This window comes from Uranotaenia lowii, chromosome 2 (genome assembly GCF_029784155.1).
Source record: "Uranotaenia lowii strain MFRU-FL chromosome 2, ASM2978415v1, whole genome shotgun sequence".
Classification (NCBI taxonomy): Eukaryota; Metazoa; Arthropoda; class Insecta; order Diptera; family Culicidae; genus Uranotaenia; species Uranotaenia lowii.
Genome location: NC_073692.1, coordinates 54,251,102 through 54,278,626, shown reverse-complemented (window position 1 = coordinate 54,278,626; position 27,525 = coordinate 54,251,102). Strand labels below are relative to the sequence as shown.

At 33.9% G+C, this 27,525-nt stretch overlaps 2 protein-coding genes across 4 annotated transcripts in view; both read left to right on the top strand.

Moving 5' to 3' along the window:
- LOC129743936 (neural-cadherin-like) overlaps window positions 1–6,766 on the top strand; it is a 30,187-nt gene extending 23,421 nt beyond the window's left edge. Inside the window, exons 3-4 of the mRNA XM_055736180.1 lie at window positions 2,663–2,833; window positions 5,608–6,766. Coding sequence (XP_055592155.1) covers window positions 2,663–2,833; window positions 5,608–5,723 — 287 coding nt within the window. The 3' untranslated portion in view covers window positions 5,724–6,766. The remainder of the gene's footprint in view (window positions 1–2,662; window positions 2,834–5,607) is intronic.
- Window positions 1–27,525, top strand: part of LOC129743935 (neural-cadherin) — an 833,438-nt gene that overhangs the window by 688,575 nt on the left and 117,338 nt on the right. The gene's annotated exons all lie outside the window — the stretch shown is intronic.

Here is a 27,525-nt window from a genome sequence, read left to right as displayed (position 1 = left end):
CTTATGTGAAAAAAGATACAGAGATTTTGAAATGCTGATAGCAAGTGAGTACTATATTTTGTCGCGTACTGTATGTCACTTTTGGATTTTTCTTCTTTTTCTTCATCGCCATCAAATATTTTAATTTTCATGGTTTTTCGTAGTTTTCCTGCTTTTGAGTTTATTTTATTTCGTTATCAATCATTTTTCTTCTTTTTTCATTTTTTTCTTTATTTTCTTCAAAAAAAATTATTTTCCTCAGATCTACTAATTTTATTTATATTTCTCAACTTTACTCATTTTTTCTTCATTTTTTTTTTAATTTCTTGATGTTTTTTTTTTGCTTCATATTATTTGAATCGTCTTTAACTTTTCATTTTATGATTTTTTATTTCTCCTTAAAAATTATGTTTAACAGTTAAAAATGAGGAGTACATCAAGAAAAGAAATTAAAATAGAATATGAATTTTCACTTTTTTCATACATTAATTGTTGCAAATTTTTACTTTATGAAACGAAGGGTTATTTTTTTTCGTTTTTGTTCACTCTTTTAATTTTTCTTCGAATTTTTTTTCAAAATTAAATTCAATTTAATCAATGTTTTATCCCCTTTTTTCAAATTTGTCTTCATTTTCTTTCTTCGTTGGTATTTTTTGCACTTTTCTTAGTAATTTTAAATTTTTTTTTCACTTTTGTTCGTTTATCCTAAATTTCCTGGACTTTCTTAAATTTCAATTATTTTGCTTAATATTTCTTTATCTTGCTGAAATTTTCTCCATTTCTTTCACTATTGTTCTTCACTTTTCTTACATTCTCTTAAATTATCTAGATTTTTCTTCATTTTTTTTTCTTGCATAATAAAGAAAAAAAATCGAAAGAAAACTTCAATCACTTTATTCTTAAAAATCAAAGTTGCTCGCGGTCTTCAAGAAAGTTGATCATTGTGTTAAAACCTTTAATTACTGCATCATTGTAATTTTCTACACTTTTACCAATAAACTGCTCAAATTGATGAAATGAATTTTTACCTTTTTTCCAAAGTTATCTTGAAAACAAGAGCTGTCCGAAAAAACTGATTGCATATTTGGGATCAGCACCCAGAAATAAGTCAAAATTTGCCATGGAGTTTTTTTCACCTCCGAAAAATTTAAATTTTGTAACCTTGTGTGATTCTCCATTTTTCTTTATCTGACCAAGTTTTTTTCATTACCCATCTTCTGTTTTTTTCCTACTCGACTTTTCATGTTTATAAATTCTCAATAAATATAAAAATAAAGCCTTTTTCGCAAAAATTTTTGAATATCTTCTAAAATTTCACCAATCTAAATATTCTATTTTTTAAATATTTTTAAATTTTCCCTTAGTTTTTTTGAAATTTCCTTATTTTTCTTAATTTATTCAATTCTTTCATTTTTTTTTAAACTTCCTTCATATTTTATGATTTTTTTTATTGTTTAACTTTTCTAGACTTTCTTCTATCTTCTTTTCCGATTCTTTAAGAAATTATTATTTTCTTTAAATTTAATAAATTTCTTTTTTTATCCAAACTAAAATTTATAATAAGTGTTAATTTTTTTCATTTTAATACTTTTTCTCATGTTTTCTTAATGTTTTCTGAATATTTTTGCAATTTAATGAGTGATAATGAGTTTTTTCTATTTTTTTTTTTTAAATATTTGAAATGAATAGAAATTCTCGAAAATTTATTTTTAATTTTCAAACATTTTCTAAATTTTTCTAAAACTACTGTCGTTTTTGTCATTTTTGTCATTTCGCCATTTTTGTAATTTTTGTAATTTTGCCATTTTTGCCATTTTTTATCATTTTTGTCATTTTTGTCATTTTTGTCATTTTTGTCATTTTTGTCATTTTTGTCATTTTTGCCATTTTTGTCATTTTTGTCATTTTTGTCATTTTTGTCATTTTTGTCATTTTTGTCATTTTTGTCATTTTTGTCATTTTTGTCATTTTTGTCATTTTTGTCATTTTTGTCATTTTTGTCATTTTTGTCATTTTTGTCATTTTTGTCATTTTTGTCATTTTTGTCATTTTTGTCATTTTTGTCATTTTTGTCATTTTCGTCATTTTTGTCATTTTTGTCATTTTTGTCATTTTTGTCATTTTTGTCATTTTTGTCATTTTTGTCATTTTTGTCATTTTTGTCATTTTTGTCATTTTTGTCATTTTCGTCATTTTTGTCATTTTTGTCATTTTTGTCATTTTTGTCATTTTTGTCATTTTTGTCATTTTTGTCATTTTTGTCATTTTTGTCATTTTTGTCATTTTTGTCATTTTTGTCATTTTTGTCATTTTTGTCATTTTTGTCATTTTTGTCATTTTTGTCATTTTTGTCATTCTGTGGAGTACATTTTTTTCAGGTAATTTTTTTGGCCTATCAACAAAATATTTCTGGTCGGTTTTAAAATTCTATGCTGAAATTTTTCCATGCATTGCCACCCTAGTGAGAATATTTTAGGCTCGTGGAAAAGGGAAAAGGATGGATTAATGCATCGGACCAAAAGATTCCTTTCCGGGATTCCAATCCATCAACGGGAACGATGGGCCGGAAAGCCATCTCCTATCTATGACTGATGGAATCTCTTCTCTTGTTTTTCTCTCTGTTCTTTTACATCCCTTCAAAATTCCATCAACCCTTCCGGATGACATCGCAACGCAAACGCAGATCCGGTAATGACGATGGGTCCTGGCCATGAACCCAACGTGGGAATGTTCATCGAGGAGCACAAGAAGCGGGCGGACAGCGATCCGAATGCGCCACCTTTCGACGATTTGCGGAACTACGCCTACGAGGGCGGTGGCAGCACGGCAGGATCGCTCAGCTCCCTGCAGTCGGGTGAGTGACCTTTTGCGAATTGAAAATTAGTTTATGTAAGGTACTTTACAGCTTTTGCCTTTGATGTCCAGCCAGATTGATATCCTTTTAAAATGTTACCTACCCGGGCGAAGTCTCAATCTACCCTCTTAAGATGGGTAACAAGGAGAAGAAATTGATTTAGTTTTCTTATCAGAAATGGCGCAATTACATTTGAATTGAATAATATAATTTGAATCAAAAAGTACCGTAGACTGGGGGAAATTTCAACTCCGTGTTCGATAATTTTTGAATGGGATTCGAACCCAAAAGTTTTTCTTGCTGATACCGAATCGAACCCAGTACCCCTGGGTTACCAGAGTCGTGCCAGCCATCTGCTAGACCACCTCAGAGCTACCAAACTCAGCACTAAGGATGTTTCTGGTACAAAAATTTCGGGTTCGAATTAACAAAAATAAGGAAAAACTTGAATTCTAGATCTTGGATCTCAGATCTGGGACTCAGATCTAAGATCTTGCACAGAGCTCAGATCTCAAAACTAAAACCTCATATTTTATGGATCTTTACGAAAAAAAATGACTTGAATCTCAGATCTTGGATCTCAGATCTTGGATCCCAGATCTTGGATCTCAGATCTTGGATCTCAGATCTTGGATCTCAGATCGTGGATCTCAGATCCTGGATCTCAGATCTTGGATCTCAGATCTTGGATCTCAGATCTTGGATCTCAGATCGTGGATCTCAGATCTTTGATCTCAGAACTTGGATCTCAGATCGTGGATCTCAGATCTTTGATCTCAGAACTTGGATCTCAGATCTTGGATCTCAGATCGTGGATCGCAGATCGTGGATCGCAGATCTTGGATCTCAGATCTTGGATCACAGTTCTTTGATCTCAAATCTTGGATCTCAGATCGTGGATCTCAGATCGTGGATCTCAGATCGTGGATCTCAGATCTTGGATCTCAGATCTTGGATCTCAGATCTTGGATCTCAGATCTTGGATCTCAGATCTTGGATCTCAGATCGTGGATCTCAGATCGTGGATCTCAGATCGTGGATCTCAGATCTTTGATCTCAGAACTTGGATCTCAGATCGTGGATCTCAGATCTTGCATCTCAGATCGTGGATCTCAGATCGTGGATCTCAGATCTTTGATCTTAGAACTTGGATCTCAGATCTTGGATTTCAGATCGTGGATCGCAGATCTTGGATCTCAGATCTTGGATCACAGTTCTTGGATCTCAGATCTAGGATCTCAGATCGTGGATCTCAAATCGTGGATCTCAGATCGTGGATCTCAGATCGTGGATCTCAGATCGTGGATCTCAGATCTTGGATCTCAGATCTTTGATCTCAGATCTTGGATCTCAGATCTTGGATCTCAGATCGTGGATCTCAGATCGTGGATCTCAGATCGTGGATCTCAGATCTTGGATCTCAGATCTTGGATCTCAGATCTTGGATCTCAGATCGTGGATCTCAGATCGTGGATCTCAGATCGTGGATCTCAGATCGTGGATCTCAGATCTTGGATCTCAGATCTTGAATCTCAGATCTTGGATCTTAGATCGTGGATCTCAGATCCTGGATTTCTGATCTTGGATCTCAGATCTTGGATCTCAGATCGTGGATCTCAGATCTTTGATCTCAGATTTTGGATCTCAGATCTTGGATTTCAGATCTTGGATCTCAGAACTTGGATCTCAGAACTTGGATCTCAGATCTTGGATTTCAGATCGTGGATCGCAGATCTTGGATCTCAGATCTTGGATCACAGTGCTGGGATCTCAGATCTTGGATCTCAGATCGTGAATCTCAAATCGTGGATCTCAGATCGTGGATCTCAGATCGTGGATCTCAGATCGTGGATCTCAGATCTTGGATCTCAGATCTTGGATCTCAGATCTTGGATCTCAGATCTTGGATCTCAGATCTTGGATCTCAGATCGTGGATCTCAGATCGTGGATCCCAGATCTTGGATCTCAGATCTTGGATCTCAGATCGTGGATCTCAGATCGTGGATCTCAGATCGTGGATCTCAGATCTTGGATCTCAGATCTTGGATCTCAGATCTTGGATCTCAGATCTTGGATCTCAGATCGTGGATCTCAGATCCTGGATCTCTGATCTTGGATCTCGGATCTTGGATCTCAGATCGTGGATCTCAGATCTTTGATCTCAAATTTTGGATCTCAGATCTTGGATTTCAGATCGTAGATCTCAGATCGTGGATCTCTGATCTTGGATCTCAGATCTTGGATCTCAGATCGTGGATCGCAGATCTTGGATCTCAGATCTTGGATCACAGATCTTGGATCACAGATCTTGGATCTCAGATCATGGATCTCAGATCGTGGATCTCAGATCGTGGATCTCAGATCGTGGATCTCAGATCGTGGATCTCAGATCGTGGATCTCAGATCGTGGATCTCAGATCGTGGATCTCAGATCGTGGATCTCAGATCGTGGATCTCAGATCGTGGATCTCAGATCTTGGATCTCAGATCGTGGATCTCAGATCGTGGATCTCAGATCGTGGATCTCAGATCGCGCATCTCAGATCGTGGATCTCAAATCGTGGATCTCAGATCTTGGATCTCAGATTTTGAATCTCAGATCTTAGATCTCAGAACTTGGAACTCAGATCTCGGATCTTAGATCTCAGAACTTCATGTTCAGTTCTTAAAACTTTGCTCAAAAATCCCGTTTCTCAGATCTCAAATCATAGAGAATGTGACATTAAATACCGATCAATCGTAAACCGAACTCCCCAATTCTCAACTTTCACAGGAACCGACGACGAGGTGCAGGAATTCGACTACCTAGATGCCTGGGGTCCCCGATTCGACAAGCTGGCCAACATGTACGGCGAACATCATCCGACCGAACTGGACGAGCTAAATTAAGGAGGCAAAGCAGCACGATCACGAACACGAAAACGAAACCGCGCAGGACGGAAATTCTTTCCGCAAACATAATTCTCTTCCAAGTTGGTCGTCGTCGTCGTTGTCATCGGAGAAACTAAAATCGATGCCGAAGTCGTCTTCGTTGCCATCAGTCGGAGCGAGAGTCAGCTGAATCCCTCGGTGAGTGTAGCCCGGGTTTTTTTTTCCTTGAGAGATTGTTGTGAATGTTTGAACGAGAGCATATTGGAGGGTCCGTCTGTTGGCGAGAATCATCGTTAAACGGGGCCGACAGAGTCTTCGAATTAATGCGTGGAGGGATTTGCAGCTGCTCTCCAAAAGGTGTAAATGAGAAATGGAAAACCAAAGCTTAATTATAAATGTTAGTAGGATGGAAGTTAGGAAGATAGGTTTGAGCAATTCACAGTTAAGAGAGAGATTGAAAAAAAACGCACGAAAAGTCATCGTTCTCTTCCTTCTTTCGGGGATTTCTTTTTGTGCTGGCGCGTGCCTAAGGAAATCGGAACGAGAGAGAAGAGAAAAATGTGTTGCTCCTTTTGAGCGAAGATCATCACTACACACGGTGATTTAACTAAAATACTTATATATCAACGAGTTTTTAACAACAAAAAAACAACAATGAGTCATGTTCTCGTTCGGACTTTTTTCGGTGGCATTTACATGACAAATAGAAAAAGGGGCTCATATACACTGAAGCAGAAATATACACTACGATAAACAAAAACACACCAAATACAGTTACACAGCCACTTTACACCGTTGAATAGCAAACACCTGTACCGGATCTAGCAAATAAGGTAGTTAATTGTTTAAGTTCGAACAATCGAGAGCAATTGGAGTACCTTTTACACACAGTTTTATTTTTAGTTTTATTTCCTTTGATTTTGAGATTTTATACTGAAATGCTAACGTGTTATTTTAGTTTGTAAAGCCACGAGTCATAACAAATTTTTACTTTTTATTCTTATTGAAATCAACACCACTGTTCCTGTTTTGTGTTTTAGGGAGGAGAAGTTTTTTAAGTAGGAAAAGTTTTTATAAAACAAATTTAGTCTATACTGGTGGAGCACACACATAACAGAACAAAAAAAAACTGAAATCGCCCGCTCTCTTACGAGGATAAGACAGTATGACAATTTCTCAATGCCATTTACGATCTAGGAGAATTTTATACAAAAGAGACTCACTTGAAAAAACACAGCCGACACGAAAATCGATAACTAGTTGATAAAATTAAAATTAATGTATTCAATGAGAACAACAGCTACAAAAAAAGTAAACTACAAAAAAAAATCGAGCAAGGAAAACTACTCAAAATAAAAAGAAAAGATTACAGACAAACCTACACTAAGTAAATCAAATATACAGTGTGAGGAGAACTTAACTGTGTCGGTGAACTTTAGGAGCTAAAAGTCAGTCAACAAATTGAATAAGAAAACCAACACATTGTGAATGGAACACTTGAGTGTTTTAAGGTAATTTATTTATGTCGTAAGGATAACTCTAATGTATTAGTAAGAAAATGATATTGTACATCCAAAGACTGTAACGCTCGTTCTTATAAATTGTAATGATTTGCTCTTAAGTTTAGGTTTTTAAGTGCTGGCAAACCGCCTACGGAGAACAAATAAACTTATTTAGAGCTAACTACGCTGTACATCACATAGAGAACTGTCCGATTCAAGTAAACGCAAGTTGTTTCAGTTAACTTTCTCAGAAACCAGTTTCAGTTTGTTCTCTGTTGACACCGAAGTTGGAAATTATTCTACATGTATAAAAAAACACTCGAACATCGATACAAATGTCATACCTGCACCGAAGAATAAACCATTTAGAAAGAAAATTTACACTCCACAGAAATCAGACACTCACCTACTCACTAGTGCAAGAACACTCACTTACACTCACACAACAACTACACTTTCGTGAGGATACCCGAACGATCGTAACGAAAACTGAATCTGTATTATTCAACAATATTATTACAAACTTAGGTGAAACAAAAAAAGGAAACGATATTACTTAGTACGCTCATTACTCTCTAGGAAAGTATTTAATCATCCAATTCACGACAGAAAGGCGGGGGAGAAAATAAAATAAAAAAACTCATACCCCTTTTTAATCCCGTTTGTTCAATGCCGATATTAGTTTATAGACCCTTTCGAAGCTCTCAATCGAAGAATCGGTAGTGATTTTTGTAACCCATATTCCCGCGTCCCAACCGCATTCGACACTCGTTTTTCCATTCATCGGAACCCATTCCCGAGCTCGCAGAACTCGAAGTCGTTCAACTCACAAACTCATCCAAAGAAGCAGAACACTCACTCGCATCACTCATCACAAGCACACCAGGGACACTCATCACAAAACTATCGCTATAAACCAAATGTTAGAAAAACTCACGTACACATTTACAGATATTGAAAATGAATCACCCAAATTGAAAAAAAATGGAAAAAAATCGCGCGAAACTCGTTAGTTAATTGAAATCTATCTTTTTTAAAATAATAAAACCCAACCGCGCAAATCGAACACGATTATTAGTGGAAAAAGTGTTGGCATCAATCCTAAACTGCAACAAATTCCTACTCGAAAGTCGGTGGCGAAAATTCACCAATAGCGACAACTGAAAACTCAACACCCCAAGCAGTTCAGAAAAACCAACATTCGTTCGCGCCGAACTCCAAAAATATTGCAAAATTTCCTACCAGCAACTGGTGTGATGTTCTAGAGCCCTCAAATAACAGAAAAAAAAAGTTCAACCAATAAAAGGAAAATAAAGAATAGCCACAGAAAATATCATCCAACCAAGCAGCAAAAGTGCAACCAACCAAAAACTAAAAAACAGAAAAGAATAAACACAACACCCGAGAAATACATAAGAAGGGAAATCCTAGTGTAAATATAGCGTATTGTAATAAAAAAAAAAGTGGGAAATTGTGCAGATGCAAAACGTGTTACTTTTTTGCCCGGGGCACAAACGCCAAGAAACGAAACGAAAAAAGGCATGCTTCGAACGCAAGAAGGGGGTAAGGTCGTAAGGATTTTTTTTTCTCGGTCATCCGGGCAATTGAATGGAAATGTGCAAAGTCAGCAACCGGAAGAAACTGAAAGTCAGCTCAGAAAGAGACAGAGAGACGAAGGAAAACGAGAACGAATAGTAGTCAGTCGTTGGTGGTTGATGATGGTAACCAAACCAGAAGAAATGTTTCGCAGCAGAAAACTTCGAAACCGTTGTTACTGCTGCAGTTCTATCTGGGAGGACAAAATTTTAGACGCTTCGAAGAACAAAAATATAAAAAAAAAACCAATGAAAAACCAATTCAGACAAAATATGTTGAACACTTTCGAACAGGAAACAGAAAATTTAATCAGTTGAATCTGAAAAAGGAAAACCAAAATAAAAACCGAAATCAGCAGCACTCTCTCACATACACAAGCAAAACATAAAAAAAACAAAATCAACAACGTTCAATTATGGTTATGGAAAATATGGGCAAAGAGTAAATAAGAAGAAAAAATCTACAGATAGAGAATAAAGTAAAAAAAAGAGCAAATCTAGCGATTTGGCACCCGGAAGGTGGATTATTTGCTGAATAAATGGGAAAATAAAGGTCACAAGCGTTAGCCTTGTGAATGAATGAAACATGTATTGATTTTTTGTTGGTTCTGAAATTAGATGGAAAGAAATTTCATTCGAAGTTTTCTATTCTTAAAGCGAAAATAAGGTAAGTTCTGCAAATGTTAAAATCAATTTTCTTCCGAAATTGAGTGAAGAAACATAGCGTTGCAAATGACAAGAAATAGACACAAAAATAAAGCAAAATGACACAAAAATAAATCACAAATTAAACATAATTGAGAAAAAAAATAACAAAAAAGACAAAAATGACACAAATGACAAAAATGACAAAAATGACAAAAATGACAAAAATGACAAAAATGACAAAAATGACAAAAATGACAAAAATGACAAAAATGACAAAAATGACAAAAATGACAAAAATGACAAAAATGACAAAAATGACAAAAATGACAAAAATGACAAAAATGACAAAAATGACAAAAATGACAAAAATGACAAAAATGACAAAAATGACAAAAATGACAAAAATGACAAAAATGACAAAAATGACAAAAATGACAAAAATGACAAAAATGACAAAAATGACAAAAATGACAAAAATGACAAAAATGACAAAAATGACAAAAATGACAAAAATGACAAAAATGACAAAAATGACAAAAATGACAAAAATGACAAAAATGACAAAAATGACAAAAATGACAAAAATGACAAAAATGACAAAAATGACAAAAATGACAAAAATGACAAAAATGGCAAAAATGACAAAAATGACAAAAATGACAAAAATGACAAAAATGACAAAAATGACAAAAATGACAAAAATGACAAAAATGACAAAAATGACAAAAATGACAAAAATGACAAAAATGACAAAAATGACAAAAATGACAAAAATGACAAAAATGACAAAAATGACAAAAATGACAAAAATGACAAAAATGACAAAAATGACAAAAATGACAAAAATGACAAAAATGACAAAAATGACAAAAATGACAAAAATGACAAAAATGACAAAAATGACAAAAATGACAAAAATGACAAAAATGACAAAAATGACAAAAATGACAAAAATGACAAAAATGACAAAAATGACAAAAATGACAAAAATGACAAAAATGACAAAAATGACAAAAATGACAAAAATGACAAAAATGACAAAAATGACAAAAATGACAAAAATGTCAAAAATGACATTGATGACAAAAATGAAAAAAAAATTACAAAAATCACAAAACCTACAAAATTTCTATGTTGTTTTAGAAGAAACGAACTAGTCTCTCAATTTCACCTTTTTGGAATATACTGAATGAATTTGTCATTGCGTATTTTCCTTTGAATTGATTGAAACCCCATCAAGCTCAACTCTAGTATTTCATAATTGAACCGTTTCCTGTTAAAGATCTCCAATTTCGATACTTCAAAGGTATGATTGTCAACTTTTTAGCAGAAACTTGTCAGGTCGAATGGTAGTTTGAAGTGGTAGAATGAAGTTGAATTTTTTATGTATTAAAATATTCAAAATCTATAGGTTTTTTACCTTTTCAAGCTATTTCCGGTAATAGGTTTGTTTGAAGGATTCTTGTGAAATGTTCCCTGGAAGTCAGCTTTTCCGTTCATTTCTGTTGAAACTAACTTGTCCCATTGCAATGATATCCTTTAACCGCAAGAATGCAACATTTGGTTTCGACCTATCTGGAAACGGAAAAACACTATTTTTTCCGAGTTTTCAATTCGCAAATACTTTTGTTCCATTATTTTATCGCTTAGCCAAACAAAAACATTCATCACAACTCAATAAATCCTGCCCTTCACGCCGGGCAGCGAGCGCACACCAGGAGGAAAATTTCATTATCAATTCTTCTGCGGCCGACTTTTTATACGCTCTCTTTCTCTCCTTCGTATTCTGTCTGCCTCCCACATTGTGTTCCCCGAAGAACAGTAAAAATGTTTTATTATTGAAACATTCATGACGGTTTTATTTTTTGTTTCTATTATTTGCCATTTTTCCCGGTCGCCGCGTCGCTCCCATTACAACAAAAACAACAACAACAGTTCAGTAGCATGGCGACTGGTCCCGAAAAATGGAACCAAACCCACCCAGACACTGCGAATGCAAATTAATGTTCCACGCAATTATAAGCGGTACGAATAAACATAAATTTATGGTCGCTTTATATTCATCGTAGTGTTATTTACACTTTGTGGAGCTGAAGCTGGAGATGGAGAGCGCTCGACTTGTGGGGGAGGGGGAAGGGGAGGGGGGGTGCGAGACGATGACACGCTTTAAGAGCAGATTCTAACCCTGGATGACTATGATAAACGTTCTGGCGAGGAATGACAGGATGTCAAATATTTCACACGTCCCTTTTTTAAAATCTCAATAGGATAAAAAATGAATAATGTAATGAAAAATTGATAAAATTAGGTACCAAAATTATATCACCGTTTATTCGCCGCAGAGTTCGCCCCATTGAAAGTCACAGAAAAAATAACATATCGATTTAATGTGTTACTCGAGGACACTCTTGGGAAACTTTAGCGCTTCCTGTCTGTAAGCAAGTATGGAAAACAAATTACCTGGATGATCATCTGTAATTTACACTTGATGCCTTGATGAAATTAAAAAGATCAAGATTCGCCATAAAAAATTGGTGACGGTTAATTGCCGAAGGATTAAGGGACCGGTCAAGTGAAGTCATTCATATTTTGCAGTAGAAATGATAAGAATACATAAATTAAGTATTGCCATCCAATTGTTTTGTCCAACAATTCCAACGTGGAAAAAACTCCCGATTCCGAGAAGCATTTATCGTCCCAAAAGCATCTCCGGAACCCGATATGAAAAACATAAATTAATTGAAAAGATACGACCATTATCTAGTTGATGCATCACTGGGTGTAAAGTAATCAAGCTGGTTGATGATTCCTCGCTGAAATTGGAACTTTTCCTATCTACAGTTATGATGATAGTGAAGAATGATGAAGTGATAAATAACCTAGATATAAGATTATTACATTTGAATTTTAGGTGATGTTTAAGAGGAATTCGAAGTTGCATCGTCTGTCAACTGTATTGGGAATGATTGTTTTTATTCTAAACTCAACAATGCAGGTGAGCAAAACATAACAGTAGTTGATATGATTTAATAAAATATTTATCCAGAGCTTATTGACAATGTTAACCTGCCTTTGCAGTTACGGTGTATATGACTCGAACTGTACTTTCTCGATACGATATCTCAGGAACGGTAAAGGTCACCTAGCAAAAAATCAAGTTAGGATCATACCCGGACCCGGATTACTGTTTTGGATAAATCAAAGCGTCTAAACCGATTTTACTGAACTATTTTGTTTTGAAATCGTCAAAATTTCTGCTATCAGATACTTCTTAACAGTTTTGTTTATGATTTTTGTGGCCTTCAGAACTCGACCTTAAATTTAAAAAGGTTTAAAAAAGTTGACTGTTCTGCAACAAAGAGAAATCATTTTTCTGAAGTCGAACTAAAAAACTTTTGAGTGAAATGAATTTAAATAGATTAAGTTTTTAAGAAGAGAAATTACCGTAAATTTGTTTTATGAAATTAATTTGCGGCTTTATCGGTGAGGGTTAAAAGTTGAAATGAAAGATGGATAGAAGATCAGAAGAAAATTCTAAGGTGGTCCCACACCAAATCACTGTATTGAAGAATTAGTACCCAATAGAGGAGGCACTATGTTTTTCAATACAGTTAATTATGGATGGTTCGACCGCCATGTGAATGCACATGTGTCGAACGGACAAGATTAGGTGTTGACATCGAAACAATAATAAAAAAAACAATAAAAATGCTTGGTTTTACAGACTACAGCAACTCTACCTTGCCCTTTTGCCTCTACCTTGCGACTATATAAAAAGAGGTCTTTTTAGATTGAGGTATCTAGTCAAAAAATCATACTTTGAACTTCAAATTTACCTATCGACAAACTAGTTTATTAAATTAGTCCTGTCTCTTCTGATCACTGGACGAAAGTGAATTCCCAAGCAACCAAAATTCACATATTTACTTGAATGAAGGCATTGGAAGTTACATATTGGCTGACAAAGCGAATCAACTGCTCAATTCCCTTTAGTGAACTTTATGTACTCATTAATGAACTTGAAAGTTGCAAAAGTGATTAATATGTACGTTCTATGTGACTTGTTTTGCACAATTCCCAAGGATGAACGGTATGTACTCTTTAACGAACTTGAAAGTTGCAAAAGTGATCTATTCGTGCGTTATACGGGACTTAAGTCACATAAAGGGCACAAAAGTGCTCAAAACAGGATTTGGTAAGTCACATAAAAGGCACAAAAGTGCTCAAAACGGGATTTGGCAAGTCACAAAAAGTGCATTGATGTGCTTCAAAACTCAAATCATCACTTCGAGTTTTAGTTTCAGTTAGAACAACATTTAGGCGTGGCTTTGTGGTAGCGTGTTTGACTCTCACCACGAAGGTCGGGGTTCGATCGCCAGTCCGGGAAAGTTTTTTTTTTTCAATAAGTAATTAAGTGATTGAATGACCATTCTGATGCGATATATGTAGGAAATGTAGGAAAAAAGCAATTGAGCAATTTGTCGAGTTTGAAATCCGGCGCGTGTCATCATAGCGGCACCGGTACAGAACACAGTAAATTATCAAGAGATGGTGATATGATCCGAAGCCAAGGGTTCAGTTGAGAAAGAGAGAGATTTTTTGCTAATTTTGCGATTTTTTGGAAGCTTAATGAAGAGGCCGCTGGAAGCTGGATAGAAGATCACTGAGACTTGTTTTGGAACTTGAAAGTATCAATAAGAACTTAAATTTTGAGCTGCAAAGAAAGTACTTTATATCAATGATGGGGCTGAGTAAGCGTCGTCGCGTGTGAACCTTCGTGCGGTGCGGTTCTTTTTTCTTCGTAGCTCCTGGTCGTTTTCTGAGTGCGTTTCGTTGAATGCAGTAAAATAATATGGAAGCAGTGTTTGCAGGAAATGAAATCGTCACATTCATCTTTAAAATACTAGTTTTTCAAAAATATGTTTGATTATTGGTTCTGTGTGGTTTTTGGCGAGTGAAAAAGTTGTTTAAGTTCACTTAAAAGTGAGGATGAAAATGTATCCGAATATTGTCGAGAAGATTGGAGTCGCGTAAATGCAGCTGAATTAGTAGGGAGTTCAGTACAGAAGTTATAAATCGGAAGAAGTTTGGTTTGTGTCGTTTGAATGAAATATCTTGGACTTGGTACGAAGAGGAGAAAGTGTCGAGTAAACGCCGATGATATTGAACCCGCGACAAGCACGAATTGCCGACGTCAATAGTGAAATTTGAAGGGAAGAAAATCTAGTGTGAAAAACCAAATACTAACCCATGCAGGTCAATTAGAAATGCATGAAGATTGTAGGAATTAAGGATTAGTTATTCTAAAGGGAGAAAAAGTACGTAAGCAGAATGGTTCTCTAACCCAGCGTGACCAAAGTGGTACCAGTCAGCAAACATCACCTGTTTGAACATGTTCGGACGTGTTCAACAGCAAGTGCGCATCAAAGCAGGCGAGATGCGCGTGCATGGAGGAATAGTTCAAACCCCGGTGAGAGATTTCCAATCACTTTTCTTATTTGCCTTTCCATTTTTGCTAGGTTAAAAATTTGTTAAGAATTCCATTGATATGTTGAACATTTCTTTTTTCTGGATACCATCTGTTTTCTATCTCGTGAATTAACAGTCTAGGACAATCATTGTATGAATTGCTTTTTCAGGCATTCTGATTACAAGATTATTAACAGTAAAATAAATTTATTAGGAATGTATACCAAACAACCTTTTAAAATAATTGTGTGCATGAAAGAGTATGTTAGACCTAAAATTTTGTTACATTTGGCGCATCCCTTTTCAAAATTGCTACGAACTTCTTTTTTTTAGAATAAAAAAGGACCAATTTTATATGAGACTAGCTGACCCGGTAAACTTCGTTTTACCTTCTAAAGTATAAATCGTAATAAGTGTTTAATTTCATCTTCACGTCCTTAACTGCACCGTGCTCATGAATAGATTCATAAATAAATAAATAAATAAATAAATCTCTGACCCAAAAAACCCTCGGATACCAAATTTCACTTCATTCCGACCGACCATTCATACGTGATGTTGTTACAAAGAAAACGCCTCCAGTTTTATATATAAGATGTGAAGAAGAGATAATTTTGTATGGGGCCCCCCCTTTCATAAAAAATGAGATTCTTGAAACTATTATACAAACCATCTCTGACCCGAAAAACCCTCGGATACCAAATTTCACTTCATTCCGACCGACCATTCAAACGTGATGTTGTTACAAAGAAAATCCCTCCAATTTTATTTATAAGAAGATGTGGAGAAGAGATAACTTTGTATGCGGACTCCCTTTTCATCAAAAGTGAGGTTATTGAAACTATTATACAAACCATCTCTGACCCGAAAAACCCTCGGATACCAAATTTCACTTCATTCCGACCGACCATTCATACGTGATGTTGTTACAAAGAAAACGCCTCCATTTTTATATATAAGATTTTATTATGTAATAATATTTGTTTTGTTGCAGTAGGTTTTCAAAATAAACTATGAACTATCCTTATATGATCTGCTTATTTAACTAATTTAAAAAAAAACTATTTTATCCATTTTTTAGGTGAATATAATGATGCATAATGAGGCATCACAAGAGTATAGAACTCCCGGATCTGACGATCAAATGGACTAGTTGCCCCAAATGTATATTACTTTCAAACATTTATTATAATTGCAGCAGATAGAGCGTTAAATGGATTTCGCCATGCGACGCAGATTTTTAATGAATCTTTCTAAATAATATTCTTCCAAAATGTACATTTCGTTCTGCGTCCCATCACAGTGTGTTTCTTTCTGGTCTTAGTCTTAATAAAATCATCCAATCTAGTTCTGGTACTACACTTTCATTATCGTCTTTATTTCAATTGAAGTTCAATTGATTTTGTTGTAAACGGTTATTTAAACATTCTGATCGTTTCGCATAATTTATAACTAATTATACATTTTATGGTCACATCTATTTCCTAAACAGTATACATGCAGAGTGAGGTGCACAAGGATTCTGTCAGTTGAAAATATTAATATTAAAAATTATTAGGTTTTTCTATGCCACAACCACGATGCTGCTATAAAACGAATTTGTATGGATTATATTTATATTATTTATTAAAGATTTATATAGTAAGAACTAAATTCAATCATTTTAAAATTTACAGAAATTTCCAGCATACTTATCTTATTCAAAAGCTGTTTCTATAATCCAACATATTATTATATACTGTTTATTTACATTTCTGACTATTTTAATTTTATGCCAAAGCTCGCCGACTTAAAACCCCAGCTTTTAATATTGATATTTTTTCCGAATGGTTTTAAAAGGATTCCTGCGTTTTAATTTCTTCAAAATATTTCCAAACTAATTTTTTCCAAACTTTTCACACATATCGGTATCGAATTTTGAATACGGCGAATGCGCCAACGTCGCTGTTTCGAGAAAAAACGCATTTAAAGTTCGACAGCCCCATAAGCTCCCTGCGAAAATATTATTTTGTTTCCATTATTTATCAAAAACCAAATATTCTTTTGATAACATTGTACCATCAAAATGTGGATCGTCGGACGTACTTTTTCACCCAGCTGATACCTCAGTTTATTTACATTTAGCGCACTCACCCTATTCAAAATTTGCTACCGATATCTATTATATAAAATTCTCTTGTAACGGTGTTTGTAGTACTACTCCTCCGAAATGACCCAACCGATTCAAATGAAATTATTTTTAGAATATTCTGTGGGCATGCGAATCGGTTTATATCGAATAAAAACAACAAAAAGTCGCATTAATTGTCCGTAATCATTAAATTTGTAATAAATTGAATCAAATTAAAGTCATGGCCTTCAATTTTTTCGAGATTTTCTTTACTTTGGGCGCCGGGCGGGTGGTTTGTTTTTCGTCTCTATGGTCAAGGCGTCGCAAGCAAACGTCGAAGGAGGTTAGTAACTATGGCATAGCATACTGTTTAGAGGGAATATTTGGGCGCGCATTTCTCAACCAAGCATAATTCCGATGCACGTGGTGACCACATGAAGCCTAGATGTGTTTTTTCTTCTTGATTCCTAGATCATTTGTACAGCACATATGTAGTAATGAATGACGCCCAGATGTGACCCAGATTAATTTTTTGCCGATCAAATCAAAACCATTCAAACGATTTGAAAAAATTAAAACTTCAATTCGTGTTATTTCAAGAAGGAATTGTTGTCTAAATAATATGAATTTAGTACTGATTCGTATGAAATAATGGTATGACTCTTTGCGGACATTTGAAAAAAGAAAAGTGGAAAGACTTGGTTTATAATCCAAAACGCTAGAAATATTTTTCAAACATGTACAAATGTGCTCAACAGAAGTTGTATCATGCGCCATTAAATTTATAGAACAACCACAAAATCCGTTGCAAATGAACAGACACATGAACTGAACAAGAGCCTGTCCTTTAAAATGGATTATATAAGATTGATGTTCATTTGAAGGCCGAATGCAAAGAAATACAAACGTTCAACATTTACAAAAAATGTATACATGATTTCTAAATTTATAAATGGTGGGCCCAAATTAACAATCTGACTAAAGAAACTTAACTTATTTTAAAATCATTCACCAAAAAACTGTTTACAGGTTCCCTGTTTGTTTACACAAAATTCAAGTTCGTACTTAATATAAATGTGTGTTTTTGTTTAACATATTCTGGTTACGTAGATGAGACTTTAGATCCGATTTTTTGTTGACATTTTTTTTGTGATTAATATTTCAGAAGCATAATTTTTTTGAAAGCAGAAGCTGATTTTTTTTTTATTTTGATAAGTTTTTGGTATGACCTTAAAGTGTTGAAAATAATATTAACTCCTGTCATTTCACACGGTGAAACAAGTGGCAATGCGCCTTTAAGTCATGAAACATATTCCAATTTTTCTCTAAAATAGTCAGATAGGGTTTCCCGAGTGTTAAATCTGAACGGATATTTAAAATTTTTAAATGTCGAGGTAAATTTACATGAAAATTTCCAGAAAAAAGAATAAACTCATGAAATCATCGTAGCCTTGAAACATTAGTTCTTTTTTATGTATTTAATTTTTTAAAACCTGCGTTCCAATTAAATCTTATTGAATCTTGAAAATATCACATAATCTTAAACAGAATCGCAAATCACCTTCAACACTGTTTAGGAAAATTTCAAATAAGACAACAATGGTTTGAATTGGCAGGTATGTATTTAAGGATAAAAAAGAAGTTAAAAATGCTTTAATTCGGTTGAATAACAAAAAATTTAATCATATCTTTTCTCCTTTCAAAACCAAATTAAATTCCTTTGAATATTAACCCAATAAATCAAGACTTCTTGATTTAATAAGAATATTTTGCTAAAAAAAGGGCGAACCTTTTTTGGGACATGATTTTGATGAAAATATGGATATAAATAACCCCTGCTTCCAAATGTGAGGAAAGTGAAGCTGCTTGAAAATGGTTTGAAAAAAATCATCTCTAATGTTTTTATTTCTTCAGTTCTAAAAAATATACCATCAAAAGCTACTCGGGAGCTAAAAGTGCTGCGCTAGGCAGAATATTGAGCAAACACTCCAAAAATTGTCCCAATATTCAAAATTCTTCTTCCATAAAGTTTCATATGCAATAAATTCCAATAAATGAGAAATTTTTGATAACGATTTAAACTTTAAAGTGAACTCGAGCAAAGCGAAGTCAATCAACTAAATTGTATACAATAAATGAAACATAGATATAATCAACATATGTTATTTATGGAACAAGTTATAAAGAGTGGATTTTTTTTAGCATGAGGTTTGCCAAGTTTGATGGTAACGTTGAGTGCTGAAAAAATCGAATTTGCAACGGGAAGCTGATTCCTGATATCATTCGGCAATATTCAAAGCATCCGAATAAAAGAAATGTAAATGAAAAAGATTCATGTAAGAAGTATGTAAAATTTATTGGAGATATTTATTGAATAATCAGTTAAAAGACCCGTAGAATTGAGTTAAAATTCCTAGATTTGATTCCGATATGATTGAGCGGGCCAATTCGAGCAAACGGAAAAGATGGATATGTTTAAAAACTAGGGCATGTTCAAGAAAGCGAGACGATTAACAACTCAAGATGCTTTGATGCTTTTTTTAAGTCAAACAGCGAAAAAAAAATTGAAATAGACGCCAAGTTTAAAATGGTAAGACGAAGTTTACCGGGTCTGCTAGTATATTATATTTTTCATTCCTTTTATATATTATATTTTTTATGTCAATTGTTTTATTCTTTTATACAAAATTAAATTTTTTAAACTATGTTTCATTATATTTCTTTTTATTATATTTTATTACAATATACTGTTTTACATTATACTATTTATTCATTTTATCGTTAATACAGCAAGGGCAGGGGCATCTGGGTATCCTCGTTTTACAAAAAGAGCGGGTTACCGTGTATGCTAGTACCGTATTGAATACTAGACGTTCCTCAATTTATGTCAAGGGAATTTGGCATGGTTGAGAAAAATAAAGTATTTGATTACTTTTTGTAAAATAAGGACGCACTCTTTTTTCGGAAGCCTTGGCGGCGGGATTATAATTTGCATGCTATCGTGGTTAGTCAACAATATGGTTATAGCTTCTCCAGACTTTCCCCCTTTTTACCCTGGATACCGTTAGTGCCTCTGCTTACGATTCCATTCCTTTAGAAGTCTCATTGAGTGGTTATGATTGTGTTGCGTGGTAGCCAAGATGGACGTGTGGGTTATTTTTTTTGCCACAACCGCGGCGCTGCCGTAAACCCAAGGTGGATATAATACATACATACATACATGATGGGGCTGAGTAAGCGTTTTTGTACCTGTTTTATGGGACTTTTGGTTGCTTGGGTTGGGAGCTTCTAAGAGCAAGTTCACTGGTGTTGGGAAAAAGTGGTAGAACTTTTGACATTTTGAAAATTTTACCATGCAAAAATGATGTCACGATCTTTGGACGTTGTATTTTTTTACAGCACTGTTTCTATTTCAGCCGTATGTGATAGAAATATTGCTATTTTTGCATCACAGCATGTGAAAATACAACACGTGTTGTAGAAAAACTTGAAGGCCACCTGTCTTGAAAATGTTTTCTCATGGCAAAATTTTCAAAATATGCAAAAAGTGACAAAATTTCTACCAGTTCCGGTCACGAAGTTAAACTAATCCACTATGCCAGATGACGAAAAGATCGTCGGACCTATTTATTCCCGGTGATTAGCGTAGGAAAGATCGGTTTTCTTTTGTCGTCAAAGAACATTCAGACTTGGCAGTTTTGAACACTTGTAGTTTCCTTTATCAGTGCATTTAATTAATTAACTTCTCTCGAATAGCCTAGACCTAGAAAGCGTAGTAGTGCCGTGGCAAAAGAGTTACGAGAATAAATCGACCAAAAAGGTATGTTGTGGAGAATATCGCACAAGTCGAGCGCAGGGTAAAACATAACACAGGTTTCGCCAAAGTCCACGGTAATCACTGCAGAGGAAGTCGCCTTACGCCGATTCCCGCGACGCACCAGGTTTACCGGCGCAAGGCTGGGTACACCAGCTAAGGCGGATATTTTTTATCGCTACCGGCTATCACCCCAGCCGAACAGAGATACGGCCTTCAGAACCACCGCGCTTCCATCTTCTCGCGACTACGAGAAGCGCGGTCAACTTTCATTGTCATTGCCAACCAACAGCAGACCACGACGGCTAGCTAGAGAACATCTTCTCTAGCTGCGCCGCAATCCGCCGACCAAAAAGTTTCGCCGAATCACCGCAGCAGAACTACCACCATATGCCCGTCAACTAAAGGGGTATTCCAGAGGCGAGCCGCAGTAGTTCGCCGCAGGACAACAAAAATGGTGGGGTAAATCCCCACATAAATATAACCAAAAACGCGAGTACTCCCATATGAACAACATGTTGCTTCTGCGATCGCTTTAAACCGTTTGATATTCGCTCGCAACTTTTGCAAGATTATTGTTGCGCGAGCGTGAGATTTTAGTCGTACTTTGAAATAGGCGGACTATTTCTATTTGTTAAACAATGCTAAAATATTGTTAGCAATTAGTTTCACGTTTGAATATTTTTCTTTATTGAAAATCAAACTTAATTTTTTTTACTAAGGTACTCTTCAAAAACTTAGTCTTCGCCTTCACATCGAAGTAGTTTGTATTTTTGTGCGTGATATTTGTCTAAAAAAAACTTTGAATATTTCGGCTTATTGAAAAAAAATGAGTTGCAGAAAAAGTGTTTGAAATTTCCAATGTTTTTTCAAATGATTTTGTAAGCAAAAGTTCTGAAAACAATTGTTTTCGACTTTCGGAAGGACGGATCTCCGTCTTCCCATCGAAGTCCTTTTAGTTTTTTTATTTTTCATAATAAGATTATCAGGAACTTCGCCTTCCCATCGAAATCCTAATTTTTTTTTTTAATCATTTCTTTATAAAAAATTTTTGTTTATCGTTTTTTTTTTCATACTAATTGGATCTTCGCCTTCCCATCGAAGTCCTAATTTTGTTTTTTAATCTTTTCTTTATTAGAATTTTTTTAAATCGTTTTTTTTTTTCATACTAATTGGATCTTCGTCTTCCTATCGAAGTCCTTTCATTTAAAATTACTAGGATCTTTGCCTTCTCATCAAAGTTCTTATTTTTTTATTCATTTTTTTTACTTTCTTTATTTAGGAACTTCGCCTTCCCATCGAAGTCCATTGATTTGAATGCATAAGGATCACCGCCTTCTCATCGGAATCCTTCTTGCAAACTTTATTTTTTTTTTTCAGGATCTCCGCCTTCCCATCGGATACCTCATTTTAGGTTAATCACGATATAGGCTCATTACTTTTGCAAATCACTCATCTAATCCATGGTTCTCCGCCAGTGTCGTATTCTCATAACTTTTTCGCGAGAATGAACTGTCTGCGTCCATCGTCTTACACTACAAGCTCAAAAAATATTCCTAATAAGCCCACGCTGGTTCATTAGCTTAATAGTTAAAATAGTCAATTCATGACACAAACTTTAATAAACTAGGTCAGACTCTCGATTCAATTTGCCATGTGTGTTAGCAGTTATATTCCAACTTATTCAAAACCCCCACAGCTTGTTCGCTCCAAATAGCAGACTTCCGGAAAGTTACCATCGGATAAACTAGCGAAAACTATTCTGACCAATAATTTTCCTCTATTAAGATATGCTCCGACGTTGCCTCGGCAGTTCAGTTCAAAGTAAGTACATACGTGCTACTGATAGAGCGGTTAAAATGGCACAGCAGCAGCATCAGTTCATACAACATACCAGTCTCAAAAAGGTTGTGGCTGCGTTTAATGTGACACAAAGTGAATGCCCGAATTTTGCGCGGCTCCATTCTCCGAAACAGTTTACGGCATCACGCTGTCACAAGTTGCCAGACCATACCGAGACTCTTATTGCAACGATCGCTCGTTTCCGGAAGTGTACGAATTGTTAGCTCTCCAGGCCTGTTCGAGAGCAAAGCTAACAATCCGGGACCACACCAGAGCGCCTATTTATATAGGGATTTCACCAAGGACTCGCTTTTTGTCAGCGAAAATAAACATATACACAGGAAAGGGTGTGCTGACGGAAAATTTTCACCGAAAGCTGTATTATCCAAGAATTTTACTTACAATATGTTGTACAATTTCGGAAAATGATGCAAAATTCTAACAATTTTGACAATTTTGACAATTTTGACAATTTTGACAATTTTGACAATTTTGACAATTTTGACAATTTTGACAATTCTGACAATTTTGACAATTTTGACAATTTTGACAATTTTGACAATTTTGACAATTTTGACAATTTTGACAATTTTGACAATTTTGACAATTTTGACAATTTTGACAATTTTGACAATTTTGACAATTTTGACAATTTTGACAATTTTGACAATTTTGACAATTTTGACAATTTTGACAATTTTGACAATTTTGACAATTTTGACAATTTTGACAATTTTGACAATTTTGACAATTTTGACAATTTTGACAATTTTGACAATTTTGACAATTTTGACAATTTTGACAATTTTGACAATTTTGACAATTTTGACAATTTTGACAATTTTGACAATTTTGACAATTTTGACAATTTTGACAATTTTGACAATTTTGACAATTTTGACAATTTTGACAACTTTGACAATTTTGACAATTTTGACAATTTTGACAATTTTGACAATTTTGACAATTTTTACAATTTTGACAATTTTGACAATTTTGACAATTTTGACAATTTTGACAATTTTGACAATTTTGACAATTTTTACAATTTTGAAAACTTTGACAATTTTGACAGTTTTGACAATTTTGACAATTTTGACAATATTGACAATTTTGACAATTTTGACAATTTTGATAATTTTGACAATTTTGACAATTTTGACAATTTTGACAATTTTGACAATTTTGACAATTTTGACAATTTTGACAATTTTGACAATTTTGACAATTTTGACAATTTTGACAATTTTGACAATTTTGACAATTTTGACAATTTTGACAATTTTGACAATTTTGACAATTTTGACAATTTTGACAATTTTGACAATTTTGACAATTTTGACAATTTTGACAATTTTGACAATTTTGACAATTTTGACAATTTTGACAATTTTGACAATTTTGACAATTTTGACAATTTTGACAATTTTGACAATTTTGACAATTTTGACAATTTTGACAATTTTGACAATTTTGACAATTTTGACAATTTTGACAATTTTGACAATTTTGACAATTTTGACAATTTTGACAATTTTGACAATTTTGACAATTTTGACAATTTTGACAATTTTGACAATTTTGACAATTTTGACAATTTTGACAATTTTGACAATTTTGACAATTTTGACAATTTTGACAATTTTGACAATTTTGACAATTTTGACAATTTTGACAATTTTGACAATTTTGACAATTTTGACAATTTTGACAATTTTGACAATTTTGACAATTTTGACAATTTTGACAATTTTGACAATTTTGACAATTTTGACAATTTTGACAATTTTGACAATTTTGACAAATTTTGAAAAATTTTGACAAATTTTGACACATTATGAGTGAATATTCACAAATTTTACCAAATTTTGAGTAATTTTACCAAATTTTGAGTAATTTTCACAAATTTTGAGAAATTTTCACAAATTTTGATAATTTTTCACAAACTTTGATAAATTTTCACAAATTTTGATTTTTTTTTAAATTTTCACAAATTTTTACGAATTTTGACAATTTGACAAATTTTGACAATTTTGACAATTTTGACAATTTTGACAATTTTGACAATTTTGACAATTTTGACAATTTTGACAATTTTGACAATTTTGACAATTTTGACAATTTTGACAATTTTGACAATTTTGACAATTTTGACAATTTTGACAATTTTGACAATTTTGACAATTTTGACAATTTTGACAATTTTGACAATTTTGACAATTTTGACAATTTTGACAATTTTGACAATTTTGACAATTTTGACAATTTTGACAATTTTGACAATTTGGACAATTTTGACATTTTTGACAATTTTGACAATTTAGACATTTTTGACAATCTTGACAATTTTGACAATTTTGACAATTTTGACAATTTTGACAATTTTGACAATTTTGACAATTTTGACAATTTTGACAATTCTGACAATTTTGACAATTTTGACAATTTTGACAATTTTGACAATTTTGACAATTTTGACAATTTTGACAATTTTGACAATTTTGACAATTTTGACAATTTTGACAATTTTGACAATTTTGACAATTTTGACAATTTTGACAATTTTGACAATTTTGACAATTTTGACAATTTTGACAATTTTGACAATTTTGACAATTTTGACAATTTTGACAATTTTGACAATTTTGACAATTTTGACAATTTTGACAATTTTGACAACTTTGACAATTTTGACAATTTTGACAATTTTGACAATTTTGACAATTTTTACAATTTTGACAATTTTGACAATTTTTACAATTTTTACAATTTTGAAAACTTTGACAATTTTGACAGTTTTGACAATTTTGACAATATTGACAATTTTGACAATTTTGACAATTTTGACAATTTTGATAATTTTGACAATTTTGACAATTTTGACAATTTTGACAATTTTGACAATTTTGACAATTTTGACAATTTTGACAATTTTGACAATTTTGACAATTTTGACAATTTTGACAATTTCGACAATTTTGACAATTTTGACAATTTTGACAATTTTGACAATTTTGACAATTTTGACAATTTTGACAATTTTGACAATTTTGACAATTTTGACAATTTTGACAATTTTGACAATTTTGACAATTTTGACAATTTTGACAATTTTGACAATTTTGACAATTTTGACAATTTTGACAATTTTGACAATTTTGACAATTTTGACAATTTTGACAATTTTGACAATTTTGACAATTTTGACAATTTTGACAATTTTGACAATTTTGACAATTTTGACAATTTTGACAATTTTGACAATTTTGACAATTTTGACAATTTTGACAATTTTGACAATTTTGACAATTTTGACAATTTTGACAATTTTGACAATTTTGACAATTTTGTCACTTTTGACAATTTTGACAATTTTTACAAATTTGACAAATCTTAAACTTGAAATTGTTTCTCCACTTTTTTCAGCCCATACTGTGCAACACGCCTGGTGGGAGATCATTCTGTTCCAGGATGAAATTGTAAAACGGCGAAAAGGATGCCATTCACTCGGGCGAGAAAGAAGGAGAAGATACCTAGTTAGCAGTATTCTGACAGCGAGCGCCTTGTTGGCCCAACATTTTCTGGCTTTGAACGGTGGCAGTGTTTATTTAGCAGTTTCGTTGTTCCTGTCAGAGTGAATTTGCTTCCATACCATAGTAGAGGAAGCTGGCAAAATATTTGACATTAAAAAAAACAGACCCATTCCGAAGTAGTGTGTCATATGGCGTATGATTTATGGATCGGTACTGCCAGGGACAAGTCTACATGGTAAAAATATTTTACTTTCAAAAAACGCTGATTCAGACAGGAGAATCTTCCGATAAGATTCAATAGAACAACAATGAATCCAAGAACGCGTACTGTGCCAACAGTGAATGGGAACTGACAGGTAGGAACCTGGAGCTTACCCCCTTCTGTTTAAATGTTCCAAGATATTCGTTTAATGTGAACAGTCTGGTGAATGCGCATTCAGCAGAAAAATTTAAATCACTCAGAAGTAATTGAGATTGGTTGTTTGAACATTATTTAAACAAATTGAAAGTAGATAATTGAAATCATGCTGCTATTATTGTAAATAAGAGTCATCATGTTGAAGAGTGTTTTATCGAATTAAGTCTTCAAGATAATAGTTAAAACATGGCTCAAATAACATTTGTTTCATGTCGTTTCGACTATCAGGCTACAGGTTTTCTTCAACCTTGAAATGTACACATAATTCAGCGAATTGAATTCTCCAATTTGCGATTGTCAGCATTCGCAGCCAAATAGCATCCGAAGAGCCGGCAAAATCCTAGCTATTTGCAGCTCCATTTGCGCTTGGCAGTCGACAAATTGATTTCATGACTTTTCATCCTGAATGGCGGCAACGTAGGAAACAAGAAAATTTTCAGACGAAGAAGACGAAATCAGCCGGCAAGGCGTATGTTGCACCACTGCGACTGCTTGAGCTAGCAGCTTTGGGGAAGCTTATCCAGCTGCTTCCGGTAGTGCAACCGCATGACGCCAATTTGCTGTTTTACCAGGCGCTGCTGCTGGCTGTTGCCTATATCGAATGAATCTCCCAGATATGGTGGATTTTCCTCTGGATCCGATTGTCATCGAGGGAAATTTGAACACTAGATATATGGTTTCTGATCAGACGTACATACACTTTGCCCCCCAAATTAAGACATTCGAAAAACCGTGGGAAAAAGCTGCACGATTTGCAGAAACTGACTGGCTGGTGAAAACCATAAATCAAGAAACTTGTGTCATTTATCTTTGCCGGAATATTTTTTTTTTTTCATATCCCTCTTTTAAGATTATCAGGATCTAGTCTCGGCATTTTGAAACTGTTGCT